The sequence below is a fragment of the Myotis daubentonii genome, chromosome 1, assembly GCF_963259705.1.
Source record: "Myotis daubentonii chromosome 1, mMyoDau2.1, whole genome shotgun sequence".
In the NCBI taxonomy this organism is placed as follows: domain Eukaryota; kingdom Metazoa; phylum Chordata; class Mammalia; order Chiroptera; family Vespertilionidae; genus Myotis; species Myotis daubentonii.
In genome coordinates this window covers 28,109,615-28,137,186 of record NC_081840.1, presented here as the reverse complement: position 1 = coordinate 28,137,186, position 27,572 = coordinate 28,109,615, and the positions used below count along the sequence as shown (strand labels likewise).

The following is a 27,572-nucleotide window of genomic DNA, read 5'->3' as shown; positions in this document are numbered from 1 at the left end:
GATTAAGTGAAACTATAAAAATCCTTAGTAAAGTTCCTGGCACCAAAAAGAGCATTCAATAATTGTTTTTAATAATAGTATCTATTATTATCACTACTGTTATTATGATAGACACATTTACTTATACAATCTCTGAAAAAAGTATAACATTTACCTAAATTGTTAATCTCATATTCTGTGTAAATAAAATGGTGAGGGGATTAATTCCTACTAGTTTATACTTTCTCAGGAATACTATCTTGGATGCACCTCATTCTGCTTGATCTCACTAAATTAGAGTATTTCTGAAAACATAAATAATAAATCCCTACCAAATTTTTCCCAATTAATTCCTTCTACAGAGTTTATTATGTAATGCATATTGTCCAGAAATAAAATTGTTTTAATCTTCTGATAGCCTCATTGGCTCTTTTTGTTTCTTATTCCCAATCTAAGATATACATTTTGTTTTGAACTTATAATTAATAGCCATACAGTATTACTATAAAATCACAAATAATTCTTATTTCCAGAATAGAACAAACAGCTACAACAAATGAAATGCCAAAGGGACAGGAAGGTCTATTTTTTACATGCTTTGTAATATAAAGTGGGAGAAAGTAAGAAAATAAATTATTTGAGCCAGAATTATTCTCAAACAGAATGTGGTTCTATGATTTTTGCATGAGATGTAGCAGCTTAATAAAAAGAAACTATTGCTCTTAGCTTTTCTAGGTGCCAGAAAGAGCAGTTAGCCCACATGAGCCATAAAAAGAGCCTTTGTGCTGTAGAATCTATCAAAGAAATTTTTATGTAAAGTTACCATTCAGTATCTTATTTTTCTTTGTGTTTTGAAGTGATGGTATTTTAGTTATTTTACACAGAGAAAAAACATCTAAAATGACATCTCACAGTATAAAAGTTTCAACAGATTATATATCATGCAACTTATTCATATTATTTCTTTCCTGTGAAGTATTGAGAGTTCTCTAACATATAGACCATTTAACAGAGACTTAACACATAACATAACATTGTGGATATAGTTGAATCTCAAATTGGTAATGGTTGGTAAATCTATGTGTGTGTGTATATATATATATATATATATCATACTTAAAGTAGCAAAAGTCATCAGTAAACAAAAAGACATGGTCTTAGGCTTTTCTGTGTTATAATGCCACCTCCCAGTCATTGTCTTGGTAAAGAATTTCCTGGAAGCTATTGTTGTGGTTCTTTACCACTCTACTTCGTGTCCCCTCTTCTCTCCACCCTGTCTTCCTTTACTGCCATTCTTTCCTCCCCACTCCCGTTATTCTCCCTTTTTTTCTTCTCCTCTGCCTTTGCCTTAGGCCTTCCAGTAATAACCAGTGGCACCTGTGAGCATTGCTAACCCTGTAGGTGTAAAGAGGTTGCTAACTTGCTCTGGATCACTAAGCATTAGCCAGTATCCTTCAGAAGCATGTGGCATAAAACTCCAAACCAGTTGGAGGATCACTTGCTTTAAGGTATGTGGGTTGAAAGAATCAAGACAGTAAAAAATGACTAAGGAAATAAGAAATAGGAACAACTTTTTAAAAATAAGATAGATTAGAATGTAAAGAAGGCAAGAGTCAGTGATGATGATTTAAATAATAGGAAGAGCTGTGACCTTATAAACCTAAAACTGCATTCAGGACAGAGTAAATTTGAAAGGTAAAAGAAAATGAAACCTTTTTTATTTATGATTTATCAGTATAAGTTAGATATCATATTCTTCATATTTTTGAAGAGTTATTTCTCCCTTCATACTGATTAAGTCAATCATTTTGATGCATTCATACCCTCCTGGAGAGATGTGGGTAGGTGCTCATTGTCTCACAATTTTTTTTTTAATTACAGTTTACTTCAATATTATTTTGTATTGATTTCAGGTTTACAGCTTAGTGGTTAGAGTCTAACCGTTAGACAATCATATACTTTACATAGTGTTTCCCTCGATACTTTCAGTACCAAACTGGCACCATACATAGTTGTCACAATGTTATTGACTATATTCCTTATGCTTTTCTTTACATCCCTGTGACTGTTTTGTAACTACCAATTGTACTTCTTAATCTACCTTTACCTCTTCCTCCCAGTCTCCCAGCACTCTTCCCCTTTGGCAACCAACAGCCTACTCTCTGCATCAAATTTTGTTAGTTCATTTATTTTGTTCTTTAGATTTCACATATAAGTGAAATCATATGGTATTTGTCTTTCTCTAACTGACTTATTTCACTGAGCTTAATACCCTCCAGGTCCATCCATTCTGTCTTGAAAAAAACAAATGTATATGGAACCACAAAAATCCCAAATAGCCTCAGCAATATTGAGAAAGAAGAACAAAGTTGGAAGTATCACACTACCTGATAATCAAACTATACTATAAGGCCATAGTAATCGAAACAGCATGGTACTGGTATAAAAACAGACATATAGATCAATGGAACAGAATAGAGAGCCCAGAAATAGACCCATGCCTATATAGTCAATTAATATTTGACAAAGAAGACAAGAACATACAATGGGGTAAAGATAGTCTATTCAATAAATGGTGTTGGGAAAATTGGACAAGCAAAAAAAAAAAAATACTAGACCATCTTCTTACACAGTTTCTTCTTAGATGTTAATAAAGGAAAAAATGTCTCAGAATTCCAGGTTCAGCTTTCTTGAAAATGTTCAATATGAAAGGCTTATCCCTTCAGAACTTGTTTTGGTATTATTTAGAAAAAGGAAAAATTATGAACAAGCTGGTAATTATTTTGAGAACCACATGTTGCAATCAATTCTGGAAGGATATATTGAAAGAAATCTTTGCCATTTGGGTAAAGTAAATTTTAAAAGATTTTTTCTGTTTTAATTTCTGATTGAAATATTTGCTTTTGGAAACTATAGAAAATAAAAAAGAACATCTCAAAATTGCCCATTTTCTCACTGCCCAGCCACTATTATTATTTTGTTGTACTTCCTGGCAGTAGATTAAACTGTATACTAAAATTCAGTATAACCTTTTTTTAATTTATGATTTATCAGTATAATTTTTTTATTAGAGCTAATTCTTAGTCTTTCATGAAAGCCATGTTCCAGGGTTTTTATTTTGCCCATTCAAAACCTTTTTGGCCACAGCTGGTTCTCCAACTCATTTGACAGCCTATTGCCTCCACTATAGGACACTTCAGATGAAGAAGAGTATTACTCTTCTTACTATGATATGGGAGTATTACTCATGTGAGCAGAGAGATAATTTGGAATAATTAATTTTAGTTAAAACTGTATTTAAGGAATATCTCTTTTCTCAATACTAAAAATAAATGGGCATTTTTGTAAATTATATAAAATGCCTTCTCACTCATCTGTTCTACTCCCTAGCTCCCTGCTCTCCGTAAGAAAAGGCAACAGACTTAAAATTCCAAACAACTCACCTGATTTAATCCCTCAATATAATTGTAGCAAGTATTAATCCTGTTGTGCTAGTCTTGTCACCTTCTCTTTCTCCCACCCCAACTCTTTCTATAATCTTAATTTTACTATATACATAAATACTATCGCCCTATTGTCTACCATCCTGGTCTTAGCGTGGTTCTGTTATCAAAGTAAATAAACCCCTCTGCCTTGTTCCTCTGTTGAAGATATTTCCTAGGATCTCTGAAAGGTATGTGATCTCTGCAGTCTTTTTTATTCAGTCCTAACATGGAAATGATGAGACTCTTTATTATTGGAAATAAATGAATAAAGTGTTTCAGGAGGCTTAAAGAGAGTTCACATATGGCTGGAAAATGAAAATAAGTAATAATTCTATAGTAAATGACTTGGGGAACACTATTTTCTATACATTGCCACAATGAGTAGTTATCTAATGGTATCAATTTTATATAAAATGACATCAGAAATCTTTACATAAACAGGTAAACAAGACTAAAAAAAATCTGGACATTAAAAGCTTCAGAATCTAGCACTAAGTGTAATGAATTACTTATATAATGCATTTGCTGTTAGGATTGGGTTTATATTGCTTTTATCACTTCCTTCTAATTAAATTCAACAATTACGAAACAAAAGAAAGTTTATTAACTGAAATGTCAGAATTGGCGGGGGACAGAGATCCTAAGCCTTTACAGAAATCCTGGGACTCCATCTTTTCTAATGGCATACTGTAGCTTAATTTTTTTTTAAACTTTAGGTTCATATACCACCGTTCCTCCACTTCAGCCCCCTCACACCTAAGCTTGTAGAATTCATCTTGAAAATGGCAACTTTTCTTTTACTTATCTCTTTAATAGATATTTTTTCAATAAATATCAGCAATTAGATAGATTGGTTATTATTTTTCTATCTTTATAAGAAATAGTGAGCCTTGGCATTAATGTAAAATCAGAACTTCTGTTGTTGTTCACTGCTTTTTTTATTCCTTAAGTTTTCTCTTAGTCTGAATGTGTCTATATTCAGTTCAATCTTGTCCGCTCCTCAACAAGAATAGTCCATGAACCAGCAGCAGCAACATCAGCTTTCTCAGCAGTGTAGAACCTCAGGTCCTATCCTGGACCCACTGAATCAGAATCTGTATTTTAACAAGATCGCCAGGTGATTTATATGCTCATTAAGGACTGAGAAGCACTATTATAAGGGAAATATAATTTTTAAAAAGACTCCTCTTCATTCAAAGAGCCTTATATTATGTTGGTTAACTGAGCCTTCCTTAGCCAGCAGTATAGAGGCCTGTTTCCCAGGGCAAGGTGGAGAACACAGTTTAAGTGACCATGTATTCTCTCCCCAGTTAACTCACAGTCCCTAATTACAAGGGATCTTGCTGCTTAGAATCACTTGAGGGCTCTTTCAGATGTTGGCCTCCCTGGCAGTCTATACCAGACTCGCCCCAGATGATCTCCAGTCACTCATTATTCAGTAACATTTATTTAGAGCATTTGTGTAAAATATTGATGTAAGCATTTTAAGTGTATGTGCATTTCCATGTGTAGGGGAACAGGAGACAGGAGGAAGATTGAAGAGCAGAGGGTTTCAAAAAAGAAATGAAGGAAGTGATCCCTGTTTCTACAGAGCTCATTTTAAAGTATTTTAAAAGACTTACAAAACACAATAGTAACACATACAAGTCAGTTTACAAACTTTCCACCTATTATGGAAATGCCAAATTCATTTCTTTATTCTTTTAACAAGTATTTATTGAGCATCGTGATGAGGTAGTCATAACCTTGACTGAATAACAACATAACCTAAGTTATATAGAATTAAATCAGAGCATTCTTTCTAAATATCGAAAGATGGTGAATGTTGGCACACATTTTAAAGACAGTATGCCTAGCAGAGAATGAAATTCAAAATACAGCATTTTGTGTTGAAAAAATATTATTCATTCATTCACTCATGCATCTTTCTAAAAAGATTATTAATTTATTCTTATTTATTGGACACTTTGAATACTTCACATATTGAACATTTATAGAATACCTATTATGCAGCAAGTTCTAGGGATTTCCCCTGAGGCAAATAAGCAAATAATTGCAAATACATTAGGAAGCCATATTAAAGTTATTTCAAGAATACTCTGGAGAAACAAAAGAGAAAGTAGGTGACTCTTGAGGATTCAGAGTCAGATATGACTTCATAAAGAAAATGACATTTGAACTGAGTCTTAAAAGCTAAGTCTTTCATCAAAGGCGGGGATAAAGAAAGGACATTCCAAGCAATGGAAGTAGCATATGCTGTGGAGCTGAAATATGAGTCATCCTTAGGAGCAACAGTACCAGAACTTGAGAATGGCTAAAGGGTAAGATATAAGGAAGACATGAACCAGAGGCCTTTACACATACTGCTCTCTACGTGAGGAACTTTATATGGAGCATTTCCACCTCTCTCTCTCTCTCTCTCTCTCTCTCTCTCTCTCTCTCTCTCTCCCCACACCCTCACACACACACTCCTACCTTTTGCCTACTTAGCTTTATTCATCCTTCATATTCAACTAAAAAATCCTCTTATTAGGGTAACTTTCCTTGACCCTCCAGTGTACTTCCATTACTTTTGTTGTGTACTGTCATAAAACCATGTTCCTTTAGAGTGGTTTTCTTAATTTGTGCTTATATATTAAGTAATATGATTAATATGGTTAATATCTATTACATCAGTGGCTTGAAGAGTTTTATTTTAACCACACTCATAGGAAGACACACATTAATTCTCTATGATAGTGTAATGGTGGATATGAGACTATGCATTTGTCAAAACTCACAGAACTGTATAACACAGAGTGAATCTTAATGTAACCTTCAGACTTAAATTAGTAATAATGTATTAATATTAATTCATCCATTGTAACAGATATACCTCACTAATACAAGATATTGATGATAGGAGAAACTGTGGACAGGAGCAGGGGAGATATGGGAACTTTGAACTCTTCTGTGCAATTTTGCTACAAACCTAAAACTGCTCTTAAAAATAAAGTCTGTTTTTAAAAAGTAAAAAAAAAAAAGACACATTAAGTACAGCATACATTACAAGCCAATGATATACACACACATATGACATATATAATATCTACAAATATATATATGCACACATATAAAAATAAGTTTCCTGAAACAGTATTTATCCTTACCATGTGTGATGAAATATATTTTCTATTCTTTGTAATTTAAAAAAACAAACAAACATTGTTTACGGGTTGATTTTAGGGCCCACTTCCATTTGTGATCCAGAGTTTAAAAAACATTACAACAGACTGGCACCACACTAGAATTGAAACAGTGTCTGGTTTTACTCTTTACTCTACCTCAGCACTTCGATGACACTTAGAAATTTAGTGAATGAGTGAAAGGAATGAAAAGCTTTAAAAAGAATTAGTATTTTTAAATGATTATCCCCATTTTTATCAACAAGAAAACCGTGAAGGCTAGAAACAAGTTTAGTAATTTGCTGGAAGTCCTGAGGCTAATAATAGGCAGAAGCAGGATTCAGCTTTGTTTTACTCTAAAGCCTTGCTAATTTTCCCTTGCCCAAAGAAGTAAAAAGAGAAAAATGTCTAGGTTGCTACTGGGAGATGGCAGGCTGGTAATATCTTTACTAGAAAAAATAATTAAAAACAATTTATTCACATTTGAGATGCATTTAGTGCAGAATTCTGAAAGCTAATTGACTTTTTAATTTTCAACAGTAAGAAAATAATGATTTGCTTTAAAATTCTGCCAAAATAAGTGAAGGAATAGATGAAACAAGATTGGTAAAATGTTGATAATTGTTGAAGCAAAGACTTTTATGTTTGTTTAAATTTTTCACTTCAAAAAAAGTTTTTTTAAAAAAGAAGAGCCCATGAAAACAGCATAGTAAGAATAGCATTACAGGAAAACTGTTCTCTTTTTTACAAGTGAATGCTGAAAATACTATAAGATTGAAAACAAACAAAAGAAAGTCAAGAGTTTATTAGTAATATAATGTTATGAAGCATGAGATACAATATCTTTTACGTAGAAGATACCCAATGTTAATTCTTACCTCCCTCCACAATAGGTCAACCAAAGCCTGTGTGTGAAAAGAGTGACTCATTTAAACATTATTGCTTACAAGCCTTTAGTAAAAAAAACAATGTTGTAGTCACATAGAGAAATAATGAATTTCACATGTCCTTTTTAAAATAAGGAAAATACTTTTATTATTTATCAGCATGATTGCAAATGTAATTAAAATAGTATTATAGAAAGTGTTATCTTTTCTGTGTATGTGTCCTAGACCCTTGCTGTATACAGATAACATGAACTAATGGTCCTGATCTTAAAACTTATTAGGTAGATATTGCCTTACCAGTCATATTGATCTGAAATCCATATCATATGTGAAGAAAACCCTTTTGAATGTATTTATTTCTAGGAGTATTTTTATCCAGTCATTACTATACTGTATTCAGAAAAAAATGGATAAGAAGGTTTTTTCAATCTCAATAGTGAAAGGGTTTCTTCCAATTTAAAAATAATTAATGGAAAAAATGTGATGCAGCACTGCCTATACATTCTGATTCAGAATAATATACATTGGCCCATTATAAAATACACACACACACACACACACACACACACACACACTGTACTGGAAATTAAGAGACTGGATTTTACTCCTAGCTCTACCACAAGCCAGAACTTGTTCAATGTACTTAACCTTTTCTACCTGAATTCCTTTATTCTGTAACTCATTTCCTTCAAATGCCAAAAGGAGAAAAGAATGTTATGTTCTTCCTACTTCACTGGGTAATTATAAAGATCAAACTGAGTGATAACTTTTTTTAAAATAGTATGAAATAGTTAAAAATTATATAGAAAATGGAGAAATGTATAGTAATATCCATGAGTGGCACACACACATCACAAATGCATACCCATGAATAAGGTGGTATTCATTAGGAAGATAGGCAAAAAGAATTTCCTATTTTAAAAGTACATGTTTGGAAATTATCAAGCAAGAGGAAGACCATCTCAAGTGACACCAAGAAAGAGCATGAATTAGGAACACTTCTATTGGTACTTGTGAGTTTGGGATACCAAACCAGGAGTACTAGTAAAGCCATTGTCTCATCTAGGAGATTCCACTTTCCTGAGGCCTATCTGATCATTTGAGTCAAATTTTAGAATTCCAATAGTAGGTTTTTATTCCTTGCTATAGGTCCATTCTGATGTTTGTTCTTGGTTCTGTTCATCTCACAGCTGCTGATGGCCCAGGAGATCGTTTCATCATTGGGGAATCCCAAGCCGGTGAACAGGTAGATTCATAGGCCTGACAGGCCCTAAAGAGTTCAGTTTCATGCACTTCCAGGATCTAATTCTAAGTTTAAAACATCACTGTAAGGGAAATCTTAAAGAGGGATTAGACACGTTATTAGAGATTAAAGGAGAGTTCCCATGAGAAGAACCAATTCTTTCTTGCTGTAAGAATCTGCATCTGTTAATATAGGGCATGGAGTTGTTGTCATGTCTCATAGACATGCCCACAAACATTTTCCAGCCCTTGATTGGATGATTCTTTCTTCCTGTATAAATATCAATGTTCTGAATAGAACTACCATCGGAAGTGTTTTTAAAATTACATGGAATGCTCAGGGAACTGCAAATTGTTTGTAGTAGTCAGAGCCAGGTATTACCTTGGCAGAAGATTACATTAAAATATAACAATTCTGAATGAGCCTGGAATGTATTTTCAAATAGCAGAATAAGGGGATACATAGTACAATCCCAAGAATCACTTTCTCCAATAACTGTGAGAAAAGCAGGGAGAACACTGGAGTTGTAAGTCACAAAGGATTGTATACTTCATGTAGTTGTTGTGATAATGAGATTATTCATGTTCATTTATTCATTCTGGAAATATTTATTGACTACCAACTTTGTGCCAGACACTTTTTAGACTTTGGAATGGTAGAGCAATAAATATGTCTGGAAAGAGGTGATTAAGAAGAGTAATGTGGGGACTATCCAAGATATAGGTGGGTTAAGAGAAACTAACGAAGAAATGTGAAGCACCCAGGGGATAACAGTGAAATTCCATTACAATCTCTATGTCTGAAGGAGTGGACCTGTGGAGATTCATAGCTATGGCTCAGGGTCACCTGTCAGTGATAGTGATGACCTGGCCTTCACCAAAGTGCAGCCCAGCAGGGAAAGAGCAAAGGGAATATAAACCTGCTTTTCTCTTCTGGCCCCTCTCTCTTGTTGACCCCTCCCATTGGCTTTACCTAACCAGAATCCAGTGATGGAAACCTGGTTGAAATAGTCCATTAGAGGTCAGCCTTCTGGGCCACAGCACAGGATGGTATGATGATGTGATCTGGAGAGGCAAACAGAAAAATAAAACAAATTCCTATCTTTGTTGAGCTTAGATTATTATATAAATTGAATGTAATAACGCACTTAACACTGTACCAAACATAGATTGAGGGTTCAATAATATTATCTATTAGTGGGATTGTTTGTGGTCATAATATTGAAAAAAGCTTTTTAAAGCTGTTCTAATAAATAAATTTCCAGTTTTACTCCATATGTATATCCAGTGGAGAGGTATATATCCTTAGCTATTCCCTAAAATGTTTTTAATCTGTTAAAAAATACATAATTTAAAATGTACCATCTTAATCATTTTTAAGTATACAGTATAGTAGTGTTAAATATATTCACGTTGTGACCTAAAATTTTAGTATATGTACTGCCGAAGCAAGCACATAACCTAAGATTTTAAATAAATAATTATGATGCAAATATCTTTGGAAAGATACTTATTTTAAAATGTTTTTATTGATTTCAGAGAGAGGAGGGGAGAGGGAGATTAATGATGAGAGAGAATCGTCGATTGGCTGCCTGCTACATGCCCCCACTACTGGGGATTGAGCCCACAACCCACCCAGGCATGTGCCCTGACTGGGAATCAAACCATGACCTCCTGGTTCATAGGTAGACACACAACCACTGAGTGACACTGGCCAGGCTGGAAAGATTTTTATTAGGGAATTAATATTATATCAGAATTTTATCTTCGAGGAAGTTGGAAGCATTTTTCCTCCCAATTCTGACCTAAATCATGGCCAATGACAAGTTATTCATCTGAGGCCAGATCAAACCTATCAGATGGATCTTATAAAAATATGCTTTTTCTTATGCTAGGAGAAGTTTACCAGGCAGGTCCTATAATCGGTCTCCTACCATTCCTATGAGAGTTCAGACAGTGAAAATCTCAGATATAATGTTTCATCCAAATTATTACAGGCACTACAATCATTTTTAAATTATCTAATTACATTTGGTAGAAAGATTTTCAAGAGCAATAATTTAAATAATTTTTCTGACTTGCCTATATTTAACCAAAAAGTTTAGTTTTAAGTTATGACATTTCTCAAATATCAAAACTTCAGTAAATGTCTAATGTGCTGGTTTTTCATAATTGTCATGCATAAAATCATTTTGCATGACATTTTTTTCTTAAAGACTCTGAAATCACTTTATATATATATATATATATTTAAAAAATTCACATTATTTGAGCGAGAGACAATAATGGCACGTGTAAGTGGCAGTTCTTCAAAAGGAAAACAGGGTACCACAAAAGGCATCTAATGGTCATTACCATAAATCAAGTTAAAGCCTCTTAGAGTGTACCTGTACCTGTTTGTGACTAGCTTTCATTACATTGGCCCAAAATGAACAAGACTGTATGATTTTCCTTTTATGGTTTGTTTCTAAAAATGTTACATCTCCTACAGGAAAATGTTAGTTTTACTTAACAGCAGTAAAGTAAATCAGCTCTTTCTTACATGTTTGTGTTTCCAGCCAACTCAGACAGTAATGCCTGGACAAGTCATGCGGGTTACAACAGGTGCTCCAATCCCCTGCGGTGCTGATGCTGTAGTACAAGTAGAAGATACCGAACTTATCAGGGAGTCTGATGATGTACGTTATCGCCAGGTCTTATCATTACCTTCCTGTGGTAGTATATTAAGTCATATCCATTTTCTGGAATGTTTATGAGAATAACCCAGTGTCTTTTGGTTATGTTAGGATCTTACAATGTAGTGTATGAGTCTACACTAAATAATGAATTGCCTTAGGCTTGAAAATCTCTTGTTATAGGAGACATTTTTATGATTACAGACAGTCCTCGGGTTACGTCGGACTCAACGTACGTCATTTCGTGGTTACATCACCATCTCCCTTTTTTTTTTTTTTAAATTTCTGTCATTCGATGTATGTACATATATGCTTTATGTTTTTTATTATTTATTTACCACAAGTAAAGGTCAAATTTTTTTACTGTTTCACTTCATTACTGCTGTGTATGTGCTCCATGTGAGTGATGTAGGTGCTTATGTAGGTGGGTTCCGACTTAACGGTGAAAATCGCGTTACGTCGCGCCATAGGAATGGATCTCTGACATAACCCGAGGACCCACTGTATTACTGTGATCATAGCAGAACTTGAACCACAAGAAATATCGCATGCAAACAAGGAAAGAAACTACCTCAAGATAAAAGATAGAGGTATTAATTGTTAACATACCTTCTAGCTAAGGAGTTTGTTAACAGACACTAGCTTCTGATAAAATGTAAAGGGAGACTTAATAGAGAAAAATTTAACAAAGAACACTTGGGCAGGTTCTTAAATATTACATTAAGCCAAACAATTGAACAAAATAACATTCAGCTCTAGTATCTATATTTCAGAAAAATCTGTGCCACCTAGTGACAGCCTGGAAATACTAAATTGATACCAGTTTCCCCCTCTATTGCCTGAAATAAAGGACCATGGGATCTTTTTTGGTCTAAGCAGGCCTTCATGTCACTGAAACTAGTGGCAATTATTACAGCCAGAGGATCAGCCACCAATAAAAGAATGGTTTCAACTGAAGTCTTAATGACTGGCTATCTTACTTGTTTTGTGAAGAAGTTTAAGGTAGCTTATATTTTAAAAGCTGAAGTTAAAAATAACAATATTCTCCTGGTCTGGCATATAGTAAAATTTGGTCATGCTGAGAGACCGCCACTTTTCTTGATCTGGGAATTTTTTAAATCATCTTATCACATCTTATCACACTTCATCTTATAAAGTTCAACTCTTGGCATACAGATCATATTGCTTGCTGTTAAAATTGTCCAGCAGATTTATTGGCATCAGGGAAGCCAACAGAACATTGAAATGCAGAACACATGCCTCCACAGACTCTGCCAGATGACAAAACCCAGTTCCAGTCTCTCAATATTATTCACAGCCCATAAATGTAAAATTGATGATCACTATTCATTTATAGAAATTTACTACCAGGCAAACTGTAAGTCCTTCACTGAAATTTCTGCAGATATTTGGGAACCTTGGTATAGTATTAAACCCATGATTCATGGGAACAGAAGAGATAGGTTATCTCTTTACACATTCATTGGGTCTACTAGGGTAGCCTTCTACATATACAAGGTGGGGCAAAGGTAGGTTTAGAGTTGTGAGTATGCAAAACAGTTTATTCTTACATTATTATTTATTAATTGTATTATTTTTCCATACAAACATTACATATAAATAATATATATAAAATTATTTTTCCTTGAGAATGCTACTTACGAAGTAAGATTCAGAATTTTAATTGGTATATTTTTTTAAAGTGTAAAAATATTTTATTTAGTCCTTGGCATCAAACCTAATTTTGCAGGAACCTATGGTAGAAATTTATCCTGTCAAAGTGTTTAGCAAATGTTTTTTTGTTTCTCTTTATTTGTATATATTCTGGGCCTATCTGATGTAGCTAAATTCCATTGATCAGAAATTCTGTTAGATTGTTCTGTTTGAAATTGCACGACTTCCTCTTATTATAGGGCACCGAAGAACTTGAAGTACGAATTCTGGTGCAAGCTCGGCCAGGCCAAGATATCAGGTAAGTCATAACATATAAAATGTATAGCCAACTTTTGTTTCTGCATGTTCATGAACTCAGGAAAGAATGGCTATCATAAATCCACAGTTCAGTCAACCATTATCTTTCAGGTTTTTTAACAAGTAGGAAATGAATTTTCTCAACTCTACAGTCCATGTCTGCTCTGCCTACATTTTCATGGCGATGGTAGAGGCAAATGAAATAATCAAAAGCAAAGATGAGACCACTGTCCTACCATAAGGAGGGCACATATTTTAAATGATCTTTGTTACAATGGACTATATTTACCCTGATTTCATTAATACTAATTTGTCAAATCTCCTTGTGGCAAAGCTATGCTTCTCCCATCCTTATGTCAGGAGGCCAAGGTGAATGGACTTATGCAGACACATAACTGGACCAACCTAAGTGACTCAAATAGAAATTATCTCTTTGACTCTAATCTTATTAGTATTTTTCTCCTTACCACAAAACTAACAAGCTGTAGACTTTTTGTCATTAACTCCATATAATTTCTTGCCTTATATCAAAGAAAGTTTGCAATTGGCGTTTTTGACAGAAATGTTGTACAAAGCAATTTATAAAGTAATTTTCAAATGTGAAATAACATATTCCTGTTTAGCAGTAATAGATATAAATTCTATTTCTGTCTTCTGTTGTATGATTTAATATTTTTAATTTAAGAAGCATGCAGGTTTTAGAATCTCTTTATTTCATTACTCTTCTCCTGCCCCATCTGTTAATATTTTTCTCCCTAGAGTGTCCTCCTTCTCTGACACTAAAGTTTCCCTCTAGTGAAAATATTATTCTTACTCATCGTGCTTATGGTTCTGCTTTGACTTTCAGACCCATCGGCCATGACATTAAAAGAGGGGAATGCGTGTTGGCCAAAGGAACGCACATGGGCCCCTCAGAGATTGGTCTTCTGGCAACTGTAGGTGTCACGGAGGTTGAAGTTAATAAGTTTCCAGTGGTTGCAGTCATGTCAACAGGGAATGAGGTAAAAAAGGAGGTCAGGTGAAGGGGACTTTCAAATAAAACTGTTTCTGACATCTATGTTACAAATAGAAGATTGTGGATTATAACTATTACCACATTCCTATAACTAAGAAATAAAAATTGGCCTCAGGATAGTTCAAGTACAGAAGATGAGAAGGAAGAAGTAGAAATTACATATAAATAATCCCTTCCATTTATTAGACTGAAACAGTGGTCTTTCCACACATGCAAAGAATGTTGACTGATAGCTATAGATATTCAGCTGTACAAACTCAGTACTTAGTCTATTACAGTGGTTCTTAACCTTCCTAATGCTGCGACCCTTTAATACAGTTCCTCATGTTGTGGTGACTCCCAACCATAAAATTATTTTCGTTGCTACTTCATAACAGTAATTTTGCTACTGTTATGAATCGTAATGTAAATATCTGATATGCAGGATGTATTTTTATTGTTACAAATTGAACATAATTAAAGCATAGTGATTAATCACAAAAACAATATGTAATTATATATGTGTTTTCCGATGGTCTTAGGCGACCCCTGTGAAAGGGTCATTCGACTCCCAAAGGGGTCGCTACCCACAGGTTGACGACCCACAGGTTGAGAACCGCTGGTCTATTAGGACAATGAATTATGCCCTCTCTGCTGCTGTGATGTAGGCCACCTCTATGTGGGAAAGAATTCAATGAATTGGGATACCAATGCTAGCCTGTTCCTGCTAAAATTCCATGTGATCTTTATGGAAGGGTTTGATAATTGGGTTTTTGTTTTTTTCTCTACACAATACCAGTGATAAAATGCTCCTCTCCCCTGGGGCAGACCACTCCCACCACCCTTTACCCCTCAGTATGGTGCCATACTGATGCCGGGCATGGTTCTGACCACTGGGAATATAGCAGCAAGTAAGTAGGTTAGGAGAGGGGTATTCAATAAACAAACAGTGATAAATTACATGAAGAAAAAGAAAGGGTCAGATGATAAAGAGTGGTGGTAGAAGAGGCAATGCTAGATACTATATGTTGAAACTTCCCTCAAATTAGCCCTTTTATACTCTCCCCTAAACAATAAGGCAAGAAGCGTGAAAACTCTATTTCCCAGGCTGTCTTTCCAGCTGTGGTCCAGTTAGGTTTTGCCATTGGGATGCATTAACATGATATTAGAAGGTGGAAAGAAATTACCAGAAGTATTAGCTCCTTGACTCTAAGTAATACTTACCCCAACATTCCTAGGGATGATGGTGACTTCCCACAGTTGCTGATCTTTGGTAACCAATACATCTGTAACCAATTCCGTGTATTAAATTCTCCTTTCTCCAACCTCCCCTCCATACCTAGAGGACTTTTGGTTTTCTTGTACGGACCTGATTGATAGAGTCTTCTATTTTATATAGGGTAATTAGGCCTCACTGATAAAGTGGAAATCAGAAAACATTGAGAGCATATGTCATATGAAGGGAATTGTGTTCCAAACATCAGGAACAAACAGAAAAGCCCTGAAGTAAGGTCATGTTTGAGGAACAGCAAATATGTCACTGTGGCTGAAGTATAGAGGGAAAGGAGCAAAGTAAAAGGAGATGAGGGTGGAGAGGTAATAGAAACAATCATCTATACTAATAAAAGGATAATATGCTAATTAGACCAGATAGACTGGACGTCCTTCCAAACAAAGCCACAGTGGCGGGGGCCAAGGCAGAGGCGGTTAGGGCAATCAGGCCGGCAGGCAGAGAGGTTAAGGGTGATCAGGCCGGCACAGGAGAGTGGTTAGGGGTGATCAGACCAGTGGGGGAGAGCAGTTAAGGACGATCAGGCAGGCAGAGGGGCAGGCAGAGGCAGTTAGGGGCGATCAGGCAGGCAGGTTGGTTAGGGGAGATCAGGCAGGTAGGCAGGTGAGCAGTTAGGAGCCAGCAGTCCCGGATTGCAAGAGGGATGTCCGACTGCCAGTTTAGGCCTGATCCCACAGGAATCCCAGATTAGAAAGGGTGCAGGTTGGGCTGAGGGAACCCCAATCCCATGCATGAATTTTGTGCACCGGGCCTCTAGTTTATTATAATAGCTCATTTTGAAGAAGGAAAACATAATGTGGAATATAACATGTCTTTTTTTTTAATATAACATGTCTTAAAATTTTAAATGTTTACTCTGGCTTCTATATGGTATGTCATATAGGAAGGAAAGGGAAAAAAGCAGGGAGACTAGTTAGCAGTATCTGCAATATTCCAGCAAGAGATTTGGACCAGAGTGGTAGCAATGGAGATGGTAAGAAGTAATCAGATCCAGGATATATTTTGAAGATAAAGCCAATAGGATTTGTTAGTAAATTCAAAACAGAATGTAAGAAAAAGTGAGAAGTCAAGATGAACTCCAAACTTTTTTACCTGAGCAGTTCTAAGGATAGTTATCATTTATTTATCCACGTGAGAAAGATTTAGGCAGTAGAAATCAGGGATTCTATTTTGGACATGTTAAATTTGAGATACGTATTAGAGATCCTAGTAGAAATATCCAGGAGGCAATAAGATATTTAGCCTGGGGCTTAGAAAAAGACAGAGCTAAAGATATACATTTGGAAGTTATCAGCATATAAACAGAAGGGGTTTTATTCCCTTTTTTTTAGATATATACTGGTACATAGTGTTTAAAATCATGAGACTAAATAAAGTCACCTAGGAAGTGAGTATAAATGGAAGACAGGGTATGCAAGTTTTACACTTAGGAGGCAATTTATCTTCCACCTTTTTATCAACCTTTATATTTCCCAGTTATATTTTCTAATTTTGACTCATTTTCTAAACTTCTTTTATTTATTGATTGATTTGAGAGAGAGAGAAAAGGAGAAAGAGAGAAACATCTATTTGTTGTCCCACTTATTTATACATTCATTGGTTGATTCTTGTATGTGCCCTGACAAGGGATCGAACCTGCAACCTTGGTGTATGACACTCTAACCAACTGAGCTATCAAGCCAAAGGCTAATTTTGACTCTTGATGATGTCATCTCTTTATTGATAAATACATTCTTATTCTCTTGAAACTTTAGATTGTGATCTATAGGTCTTTAGACTGGACATCAGTCAACCAGCTACCATTATCTTCAGGAAGTCAAGACTGTATGCTTGTTACCTACTTACACAAAGTAGGTAATTATTCCTTCAGTAAATGCTGGTCTTCTAGTTTTGAAGATACTGTTTCAGTTACCTTTTGCCATATTTCATAACCCATTCATTCATTCATGTTCTCTTACAGAGAGAGAGAGAGAGGAAGAGAGAGAGAGAGAAAGAAACAGAGAGAGAGAGAATTAAGTATATTTATCTCTACTATACCTTTGCTTTTTCTGTTCCATTTTTTTATAATTTACCTGGCCACTGCCAATAGCAGAGGCCTGTACAAACAAGTATGAACTTTAGATATATATAGCCTGTCTAAAATCTTTATGTAATACTAGAAGCCCAGTGCACAAATTCGTGCATGAGTGGGGTCCCTAGGCCTGGCCAGTGATCAGGGCCGATCAGGCCATCTCGCCCAGTTCCAATCAGGGCGTCTCTCCCAGTTCCGATCGGGGCCAGGACGATCAGTGCCCGGCCGATCAGGGCCTGCCGACTGGGGAGAGGGATGGGAGGGAGGGATTATGGGAGGTTTGCTGGCCGGCCAAGGGGAGGCACCGGCCAGGGGGAGGGATAGTGGGAGGTTGGCCGGCCATGGGAGGTTGGCCGGACATGGGAGGTTGGCTGTGGGAGCGCACTGACCACCAGGGGGCAGCTCCTGCATTGAGCATCTGCCCCCTGGTGGTCAGTGTGCATCATAGCGACTGGTCAACCAGTCGTTCCAGTCTTCTGGTCATAATGGTCGCTTAGGCTTTTATATATAAAGATAGATAGATTCTTTAGGGACTTCCACAAGCGGCTGCTGTAAAGTTAGAATCTTTAAAATCTTTTTCCCCACTAATAAGGAATATGAAGTTGAGTACCTACTATGCCCAGAACTGCTATGTGCTTTATAACTAAAGCAACACTATCAGATTAGTATAATTATCCAGGAAATTGACACTCAAAAACAAAGTGACTAGCCTAACATATTTTGTGTAAGTGATGTAGCTATGTTTCATATCTGAGTCTTTTGGCTATAATGACTTTTTCCCACTATGTCACAGTGCTTCCCACTAAAGGTTTCTTAAATTTCATTTGTCCAACTTTTCAATGGCAATCTGAAATCTATCAGATTAGATAGTGCATTACTTTCTTCTAACTATATTATACTTCTTGTCCAGATTAAAGACCATTGGCTCACTACTAACACTTCAGGCAGCTTCACTCCTTATAATCTATTCCTTTGCTTATTAAATTAATATCAAAACTGCATGACTTCATCCTCCAACTACAGTTTTGCTCCCAAGCATAAAAACATTACTGAAAAAATTCATAAAACTTGGATTACCTGACCCACTACAAATTTTTGCCATTTAATGTCAACCTGGCACTTAAAGTTGCTCAGTAATTCTGATGTCACTGCATATTCCTGCAGTGGATAGTTCATTCATACATTCTCTACCCTCTTTTAATCTTACTAGCAGCCCTACTTTCTCACTCGTGGCAGATAACCCCACGGGTGACCTTTATGGAAAAAAATGAAACTAAAAAATACTTGTCAAACTGAACTAGATAAGGGTTCCCTCATTTTCCCTTCTCTTTACCTCATAATTTCCTCCATTCCTTTAGCTATCTTTCTTTCCAACAATCTAAACACAAAAATTAGGACAAATTTAATCAGATAACCAAAAATTCCTGGGAACCTTATTTTTACAACAAACAAAATAAATATCAGCTAGCTTTGGTAGCTAAACAGAAAAGGATCAGGAAAACAAAAAACAAAACAACAGAAAAGTATTAGAGCTTAATGTAGTGCTGGACTTATTACCATAGAAAAAAAAACCCCCAACCAAAGAGGCTCAAGAGATCTCAGTGAAGTACAGTGTAACCACTATGAGACTACTGGTGGCAAGGGGTCCTCCCTAAATCTTGGTAGAGCCTCAATGACTCTCAAAGTCTTAATACAAGGACAACCAAGGAAACTTATTGATTGTACAAAACTGAATATATGAAAGTTTTTGAGCAAGGATGAGCATCACCTTGCCAGAGTCTCAGTAATGTCCCAAAAGGGGGAAGTTACAAAAGGAAACAGAATTTTCAGGACTGGAGTTGATCGTGGGTGGTTTTAAGGTAAAAGTTTATAAGTAAGGTCCAGGCAATAACTGGTCATATTTTGTAAAGTAAATGAGTTGCTAAAACAGTCTTTTCTTTGGCGCACATGAGTCCATGTGAATTACGATAGTCTCAAATTGTCCATGGTCTTATGTTGGAGAATATAGGTCCTAACACGCTTGTGTTAAAACAGTTTGACTTAAAATAGTTTGAGTTATATGTCATGGTTTGGTAGTTTTATCTTTTATACAAGTAATAGTACAGTTTTGCAAGTTGATGTTTCTGTTGTTTTGTGTGTTTTTTCTCAAAAAGAAAGAGTTTATAGGCAAGATAACCAATTATAATGCTTTTATAGAAATTCAGACATATTGAATGCCTGAAATTGGGATTGGGGATGGGCAAGAGAGTGAATAAAAACATTAGGTCAAAGAAGAAATAGATTATAATGTTCTTAATAATTCAGACTGCAAAGGGGAAAAAAATTAATCAAAGGTTAAATGTTTGAAAACTGGGAAGACAGTTGGTACCATTGACAATAACAAACAGGAAATTGAAATTTAATATATGGTAGATAGGAAAGTAATAAGATATGGAGATAATGGGTTATGTATTGTTTTCCTTTTTTCATTCTAGAATGTAAAGCTCTTTTTAATTAAAGTATAGTTAACATGCAATATTGTTTCAGGTGTACAACAATGATGTGACATTTATATACCTTATGAAGTAATCACCACAAGAAGTAACCATCTGTCACCATACAAAGTTATTGCAATATTATTGACTGTATTCCCTATGCTGCACTTATCCCATGACTTATTTGAGTTATAAGTTTGTACCTCTTAATCCCCTTCACCTTTTTGCCCATACCCCCACCTCCCAACCCTCTGGCAACTATTAGTTTGTTCTTTGTATCTATGAGTCTATTGGTTTGGTTTGGTTTGTTCATTGGTTTAGTTTTTTAAATTTCACAAATAGTGAAATGATAAATCATTTGTCTTTCCCTGATTTATTTCTCTTAGTCAATACCCTCTAAGTCCATCCATGTTGTCACAAATGGCAAGATTGCATTATTTTTTATGGATGAGTAATATTCCATTGTGTGTCTGTGTGTGTATCACTTTCCCTTTATCCATTTATTTATTGATGGACACCTAGGTTGCCTCCATATCATGGCTATCCATAATAATAAAAGCGTAATATGCTAATTAGACCTGACATCCTTCTGGACATCCTTCCTTCCAGACAAAGCCACAGTGAGTGGGGGCCATGGCAGAGGCGGTGGCAGAGGCCCCTGGACGCAGCCGCGGTGGCGGGCAGGGGCCGAGGCCAAGGCCCTTACACGAATTTTGTGCATTGGGCCTCTAGTTATAAATAATGCTGCAGTAAACATAGGGGTGCATATATCATTTCCAATTAGTGTTTCTTTTTTTTTTTTTTTGGATAAGCACCCAGAAGTAGAATTGCTGGGTCCTGCTTTGTCTCATTATAGCCTTTGCTTTAAAGTCTATTTTGTCTGGTAAAGTATTGCTGCCTCAGCTTTCATTTCCATTTTCATGTAATATATTTTTCCATCCCTTTATTTTCAATCTGTATGAGTCTTTTGAACCGAAGTGAGTCTCATGTAGGCAGCATATGAAAGGGTCTTGTTTTTTTACCCATCCAGCCATCCTGTGTCTTTTGAATGGAGCACTTAGTCCATTTACATTTAAAGTAATTTTTTTAGAAGTATAAAATGTATTTAAAATCACCCACAAAGTTCTGTATAATCAGGAATGATACAATTTGCAATAGCTTTTCTATAAAAAAAAAACACTCAAGACAAAGATTTAAAATGTAATTTCAATTACAGTATTCATTTAGCCTTATCCTTTAGAACAATTATAAAAATGAAACTATGCTCTAAATAAATGAGACACAAGGAAAATATAATAGACAATTTCCACAACTATATTTACATGTATGTTTCAATACTAGTACATTTCAATGCCTTTTGCTACATTAACAAGAAATCATGTACAATTGCTGTGCACCAAAACTTAGCTTAATTCGATCTTTCAAGTAACATGCAATTTCAACTCACAAGTCTTTAAGTACTGCTAGTAAGTGTCCCCTTGTATGCAGAGCACTATATCTTGATCCTGAATTGAAATCATCATTAAGATTATATTTTTCCCTTCTACATGAAGTACTTTTTCTTTAAACTGCTTTCCCATATGTTGAGATCAACAATAACAAAAAGGATATTTTAGAGTTTTAAAATCTTTTTCTTACTATTTAATTGTATAGGATATGTAAAGTAACTATTGATAGTTATGTACTTATTGTCATTTAAATTGTTTTCACTCTAACTTTATAAGTGGTCTACTAACTTTACTATATGTTTGCCTTTACTAATGAGATTTTATTTCATATATTTTCTTTTTTCTAGTTTTGGCATTTTCTTTTCCACTTAAAGAATACCCTTTAACATTTCTTGTAATGCCAGTTTAATATTAATGAACTCCATTAGCCTTTGCTTATCTGGGAAACCCTTGATCTCTCCTTCAACCTTGCTGGGTAGAGTATTCTTAGTTGTAGAGTTTTCCCTTTCATCATGCCACTCCCTTATGGCTTACAAAGTTTCTGTTGAAAATCAACTGATAGTCTTATGGTCATTACCTTATATGTAACTAGTTGTTTTTCTCTTGCTACTTTTAAGATTCTCTCTTTATCTTTAACTTTTAACATTTTAATTATGATGTGTCCTGGTGTGGGTATCTTTGGATTGATCTTATTTGGGACTCTCTATGCTTCCTGGATATGGATATCTGTTTCCTTCACGAGATTAAGAAAGTTTTCAGCCATTATTTTTTCAAAAAGCGTTCCATCCCTTTCTCTATCTCTTCTCCTTCTGGGACCCCTGTGATGCAAATGTGAATATACTTGATGTTGTACCAGAGGTCCCTTATGCTCTCCTTATTCTTTTAAAGTATTTTTTCTTGATCTTCCAATTGGGTGATTTCCACTATCCTGTCTCCCTCATTGCTAATCCATTCTTCTGCATCTTCTGATCTGTTGATTCCCTCTAGTGTATTTTTCATTTCAATTATTATATTCTTCAGTTCTTTTTGTAATTTATGTCTTTGTTGAAGTTCTCACTGAGTTTATTCACTTGTCTGCAGAATTTGATGAGCATCTTTATGACTGTTATTTGATCTCTTTACCTAGTAGACAGCTTAGCTCCATTTTGTTTAGGGGTTTTTTCTGGGAATTTGTCTTGTGTTGTTTTTGTTTGGAACATATCGTTTTGTCTCCTCATTTTGCCTTTTTGTTTCTATGTATTAGGTAGATCAGCTATGTCTGCTGGTCTTGAAAAAGTACCCTTATTTAGAAGGTGTTCTGTGGGTTCCAGTGGTGGAATCCCCCCTTGCTAGGTGCTCAAGAAGTGTTTCCTGTATGGACTAGTGTGGTCTTCTGTTGTGGTTGGGCCACAACTGCTATGAACACACTGGCAGGCAAGGCTGGTCTCTGGCCTGGCTGGCTGTGAGGTACTGGCTGCAAGGTCCAGCCTCAGCTTATTACAAACACACTGCTGTGTGCTGTTGCTCCTGAGGCTGCCCACCAGGTGTGGCAGGTTAGAAACCACTTGGAGGGGTGCCAGCCTGGGTGGGTCCTCAGGGAAACACCAAGGTAGGGTGAACAGTGTTAGCAAGGTTAATGGAGAGTGACAGAAATGGCACCTTCCAGCATCCGACCAGGCAGAAGGAAGGAGAGTAATAAAGGGGTAAGACATGGTGCCCACCAGCACTTCGGACTCTGGAAAAAGTTCTGACAGATCCCTCTCCCTCCAGAAGATGCCCTAAAATTAGTCAATGTATTACCTTCATGTATGACCCAGGTGCTTTTCAAACTGCTGCCTCTGCGCTGGGACTCGGAAAAAGTGCAGCCTTGTTTTCCTACAACCCTTTGACTCCCAGACCTAAGCCCTGCTGTTTTTCAAAGTCAGATGTTATACGGGCTCCTCTTCCTGATACAGGATCCCTAAGCTGGAGTTCAGACCCTTCCCTTTTTAGGGGAGACCTCTGCAGTTGTGATCTCTCTCCCGCTTGTGAGTCACTGCATGATTCTCCAGTAATCTCTAATTGTTCTGTTATTTCTGGAACTGTTTACAGCAAAGTAGCAGAGAGGAGTATGAATGGCAAAGAAAATACCTTAATAACAGAGGAATCTTACTTAGTTGGTAGCCAGTACCTTTTTCTGAAAAAAATTACATAGCCATAGTTTTTTTTCTGAAACAAGTTATCTAATTAATGGAGTTAAAGAGCTGCAAGCCATGACCTTTATAAAATTACTAGAGGCCCGGTGCACGTATTTGTGCACCAGTGGGGTCCCTTGGCCTGGCCTGTGGGATCCGGCCGAAACCGACTCTCCAACATTCCCCCGAGGGGTCCCAGATTGCGAGAGGGTGCAGGATGGGCCGAGGGACCCCACCAGTACACGATCAGGGCCGAGGAGGGACGCAGGAGGTTGGCCAAACGGGGAGGGACTGCGGGAGGGCTCCAGGGCTTGTCTAACCCATCTCACTCAGTCCTGATTGGCCAGACCCCAGCAGCAAACTAACCTACTGGTCGGAGTATCTGCCCCCTGGTGGTCAGTACATGTCATAGCGAGTAGTTGAGTGGCCTTAGCATATCATTAGCATATTATGCTTTGATTGGTTGAACAGACAACCAGTCAATTGGACACTTAGCATATTAGGCTTTTATTATATAGGACAATAGCTTCAATAACCATGTGTTAATTAGATCAGAAAATTAATCTATATTAGCACTCAATAGCAATTTTCTTCTTTGTTTTCTTTTTCAATAGCAATTTTCCAAGCTCTACTGGTGACTAAGGATGAAAATGGGTTGCAATGTAACCTGGCATCTAATTAAGTTAAATTAGTGCCATATCTGAATGGAAGGCTCCCAGTGACACTAAATACGACAAAGTTTTCCTCCAGCTATTGTAAGGGCCAGTCAGTTGCAAAGCTACTACTTTTTCAACACAAAGCAAAAGGTCCAGCCACATAGTATCACTAATGAGACTGAAGAAACTAGAGGTTATTGTTTGGGAGAACTGAGATATGAAGCCCTGGGTATTGGCCATATTAACAACCTGAGCATCTAAATGTGCAGGCTTGCTGTCCGCCTCCTAAGATAATATATTCCAGATTTTCTCACTTCAAATATATACTTTGTTCATTTTGTCACATTTCTAAAATCAGAGTGCATCTTAAAATTATCCATAAATTAAAGTTGTCTGTTGTGTGTGTGTATGTGAGGACCCCCTACTTTTAAGTATTTTATACTCTAAGAAATCCAAATCCATGTTCACATTATAAACTAATTTCATCTATATGAGCATCTAGGAGTAATAATATGAGACCAACTAGGGGGAAAGTAAGTGATCTCTCAATATCATATGTAATAAAGAAAGAAAAGAAAATCTTGTTTATTGTATATTTATCTATATCAACTGAGTATTCATTATCTCAATTAATCCTAACAACTACTATAATAAGGTAGTTACTACTATACAGGGTGGGCAAAAGTAGGTTTACAGTTGTGAGTACATAAGAAAGTTTATTCTTGTATTATTATTTATTAATTACTGTATTATTTATTTATATTATAACTGTAAACCTACTTTCACCTGCCCAAAAATATTATAAATGAGAAAATTAAGGCATAATATGTTTGGGCAACTTGAATTTGAACCTTATCTGAATACCAGCCTCTTTATGCTATTCCAATACTACCTCATTGGAAAATAGACTAAGCGTCTTATAATTTTCTTATAGGCATATAATAGCAGATATTAAATTTCTAAAGGTGATTCAAAGTCATGGAATTGTGAGTATGTGTTGTTAAGTATTACTTATTTAAGTTTGCTAATAAAGAGACAAGGCATCTGTCTCCTCCTTCAAATAAGTTTAACTTCTCAGGTATTGATTCCACTTCAGAAAAGAGATTAAAAAAAACTTGAAAGAAAAGATAAATGATCACTCTCTTCAGACTTGAGAATATCATGTCACAGAGTCTCTACCTCAAACAAATTGGAAAATAATATTGGGAGTTAAAATTAAAGTTGTTTTATTTAGTTTGCCTCAGTAAGCAACCACTGGGAAGGCCAGCATCTCCAGAGCACTATTTTCAAATTGTAGCCAAAGCTGGTGCAATATTGTTTAGTCACCATTTAAATTTCTGCAGGACCATTTTTTTATCCTCCTATACTTTCAATATTTATTCAAAGATCCTTTGGGCATATATTTTCTATATGCCAAATACTGTTGTAGGTGCTAGATATACTAAACTCTGTTTACTAGGTCTATTTTTCCATTAACAATAGGCAACATTATCCTAAGGGAATAATTTGTGGTGGTTTTTTTGGCCTTGTAGCTGCTAAATCCTGAAGATGACCTCTTACCAGGAAAGATTCGAGACAGCAATCGTTCAACCCTCTTAGCCACGATTCAGGAACATGGTTACCCCACAATCAACTTGGGAATTGTGGGAGACAAGTAAGTATTGGATTTTATTTCTAAGTTGTTATACAAATATGAATTTTAGGAGTACTAACTATGTGGGGTTGTTGCTAAAACAATAGAAATTAAATACCATAATTTTCACGTATTTCATTCTTCAGAAGCCCAAGAATTATGGAAGTATCTATGTCCATTGGGGACAGACATTTTCCTGAAATGCCTATTACAACAGGAGAAATATTTTGCTGTCCTATGGGTTTATTAAATTTACAGGGATCTTTTTTGATAGTGTTGTCTTTATCCTAGTGGAAGTAATGGTGATAGTGTTTTATTCCTATTCATACTTTTACTTGTTTCAAGAAAGACAGGGAAGATATACCATAAATGAGAAGAGTAAGAGAGAATGTCAAAATTAGCACTAACTGATTTTTTGAAGTTTAGGTACAGTTGTTTTCTAGGGCCTCTGTATTTATTTTGGCATCCTTATGTAACCTGAGTTTCTTCAGATTTCACCAACTTGAAAATTCAGAGGGAGGCATGCTGACTGTAAGTGCCCATCTCTAACAGCACATTTACTAAATTCACTCAGCCCTCTACTAAATTCCCCAAGTAATCCAGTGACTCTCCAGCTGTGTCTTACACATGACCTAAAGCAAGCCTGCTTTCTCACTACCATGCAGCACTGCTACTCAGCCATCTTTCACCAGGCACTATTTCCCGTTCACCAAAGGTGTGCCTGCTTCTAGTAATTCTGAAATATCAGCCTTGTGGAGACAAGCTAGGAGATAAACCTGAGTGGTGGATACCAGTATGTTTCTGTCACCCATAATCATCCTTCTCTCTCATTACCACCTGGTCACTGAGTAAAGCTCATTATACCATGATCCTTCATCCCTTAAGATGAGTGCTTTCTCAAAAATCAAATGTGCTTTTAGAAAGGCTCTACCCCACCATTTCATAAGTTAATGCTCACACCTGTAAACCCCACCTTAGGCTTAAACTGGACACAACACATCAAAACTTAGACACAGGATCTTGCCAGTAACCTGAGAAGCAGTAGCTTTTATGTCATCTGACCTTTTAAAGTTCTCTTCTTTTTTCCTGATTTTATTTCTTTCTCTGAGGACATTTTTTGTAGAGGCTGTTAGACATATTTCAAACATCATTCTTTTTAGATTCTTCACCACTTGTGTTTGCCTGGATGTTTAGTTCTAGAGAAGCCTATAGCTAAGTGGCCAGCCCCCATGGAACCCCTGGTGAAGCCAGTGTCACAGGTTACCTAATATCACCCTGACTCAGGCTCCCTAGCCCTGGGGAAGTAGAGAGAAAGGGGGGATGAAAGGCTGGTAGTTTGCATTTTAACCTGACCAGTAACCTGTCCTTCCATGTAAACTTCAAGCACCTGAAAATCCTGATACAGATACAGCTTTTAAAAAGACAAAAATTCACTTCTGAGAAAAGATA

The 27,572-nt window shown here is 36.1% G+C and overlaps 1 protein-coding gene across 11 annotated transcripts in view; it reads left to right on the top strand.

Annotated features, from left to right (window-relative positions):
• Positions 1–27,572, top strand: part of GPHN (gephyrin) — a 444,048-nt gene that overhangs the window by 385,761 nt on the left and 30,715 nt on the right. For all 11 annotated transcript variants that reach the window (XM_059693242.1, XM_059693272.1, XM_059693252.1 and 8 more), the window contains 5 exons: positions 8,706–8,761; positions 11,316–11,435; positions 13,346–13,404; positions 14,251–14,404; positions 26,023–26,144. In XM_059693242.1, coding sequence (XP_059549225.1) covers positions 8,706–8,761; positions 11,316–11,435; positions 13,346–13,404; positions 14,251–14,404; positions 26,023–26,144 — 511 coding nt within the window. The remainder of the gene's footprint in view (positions 1–8,705; positions 8,762–11,315; positions 11,436–13,345; positions 13,405–14,250; positions 14,405–26,022; positions 26,145–27,572) is intronic.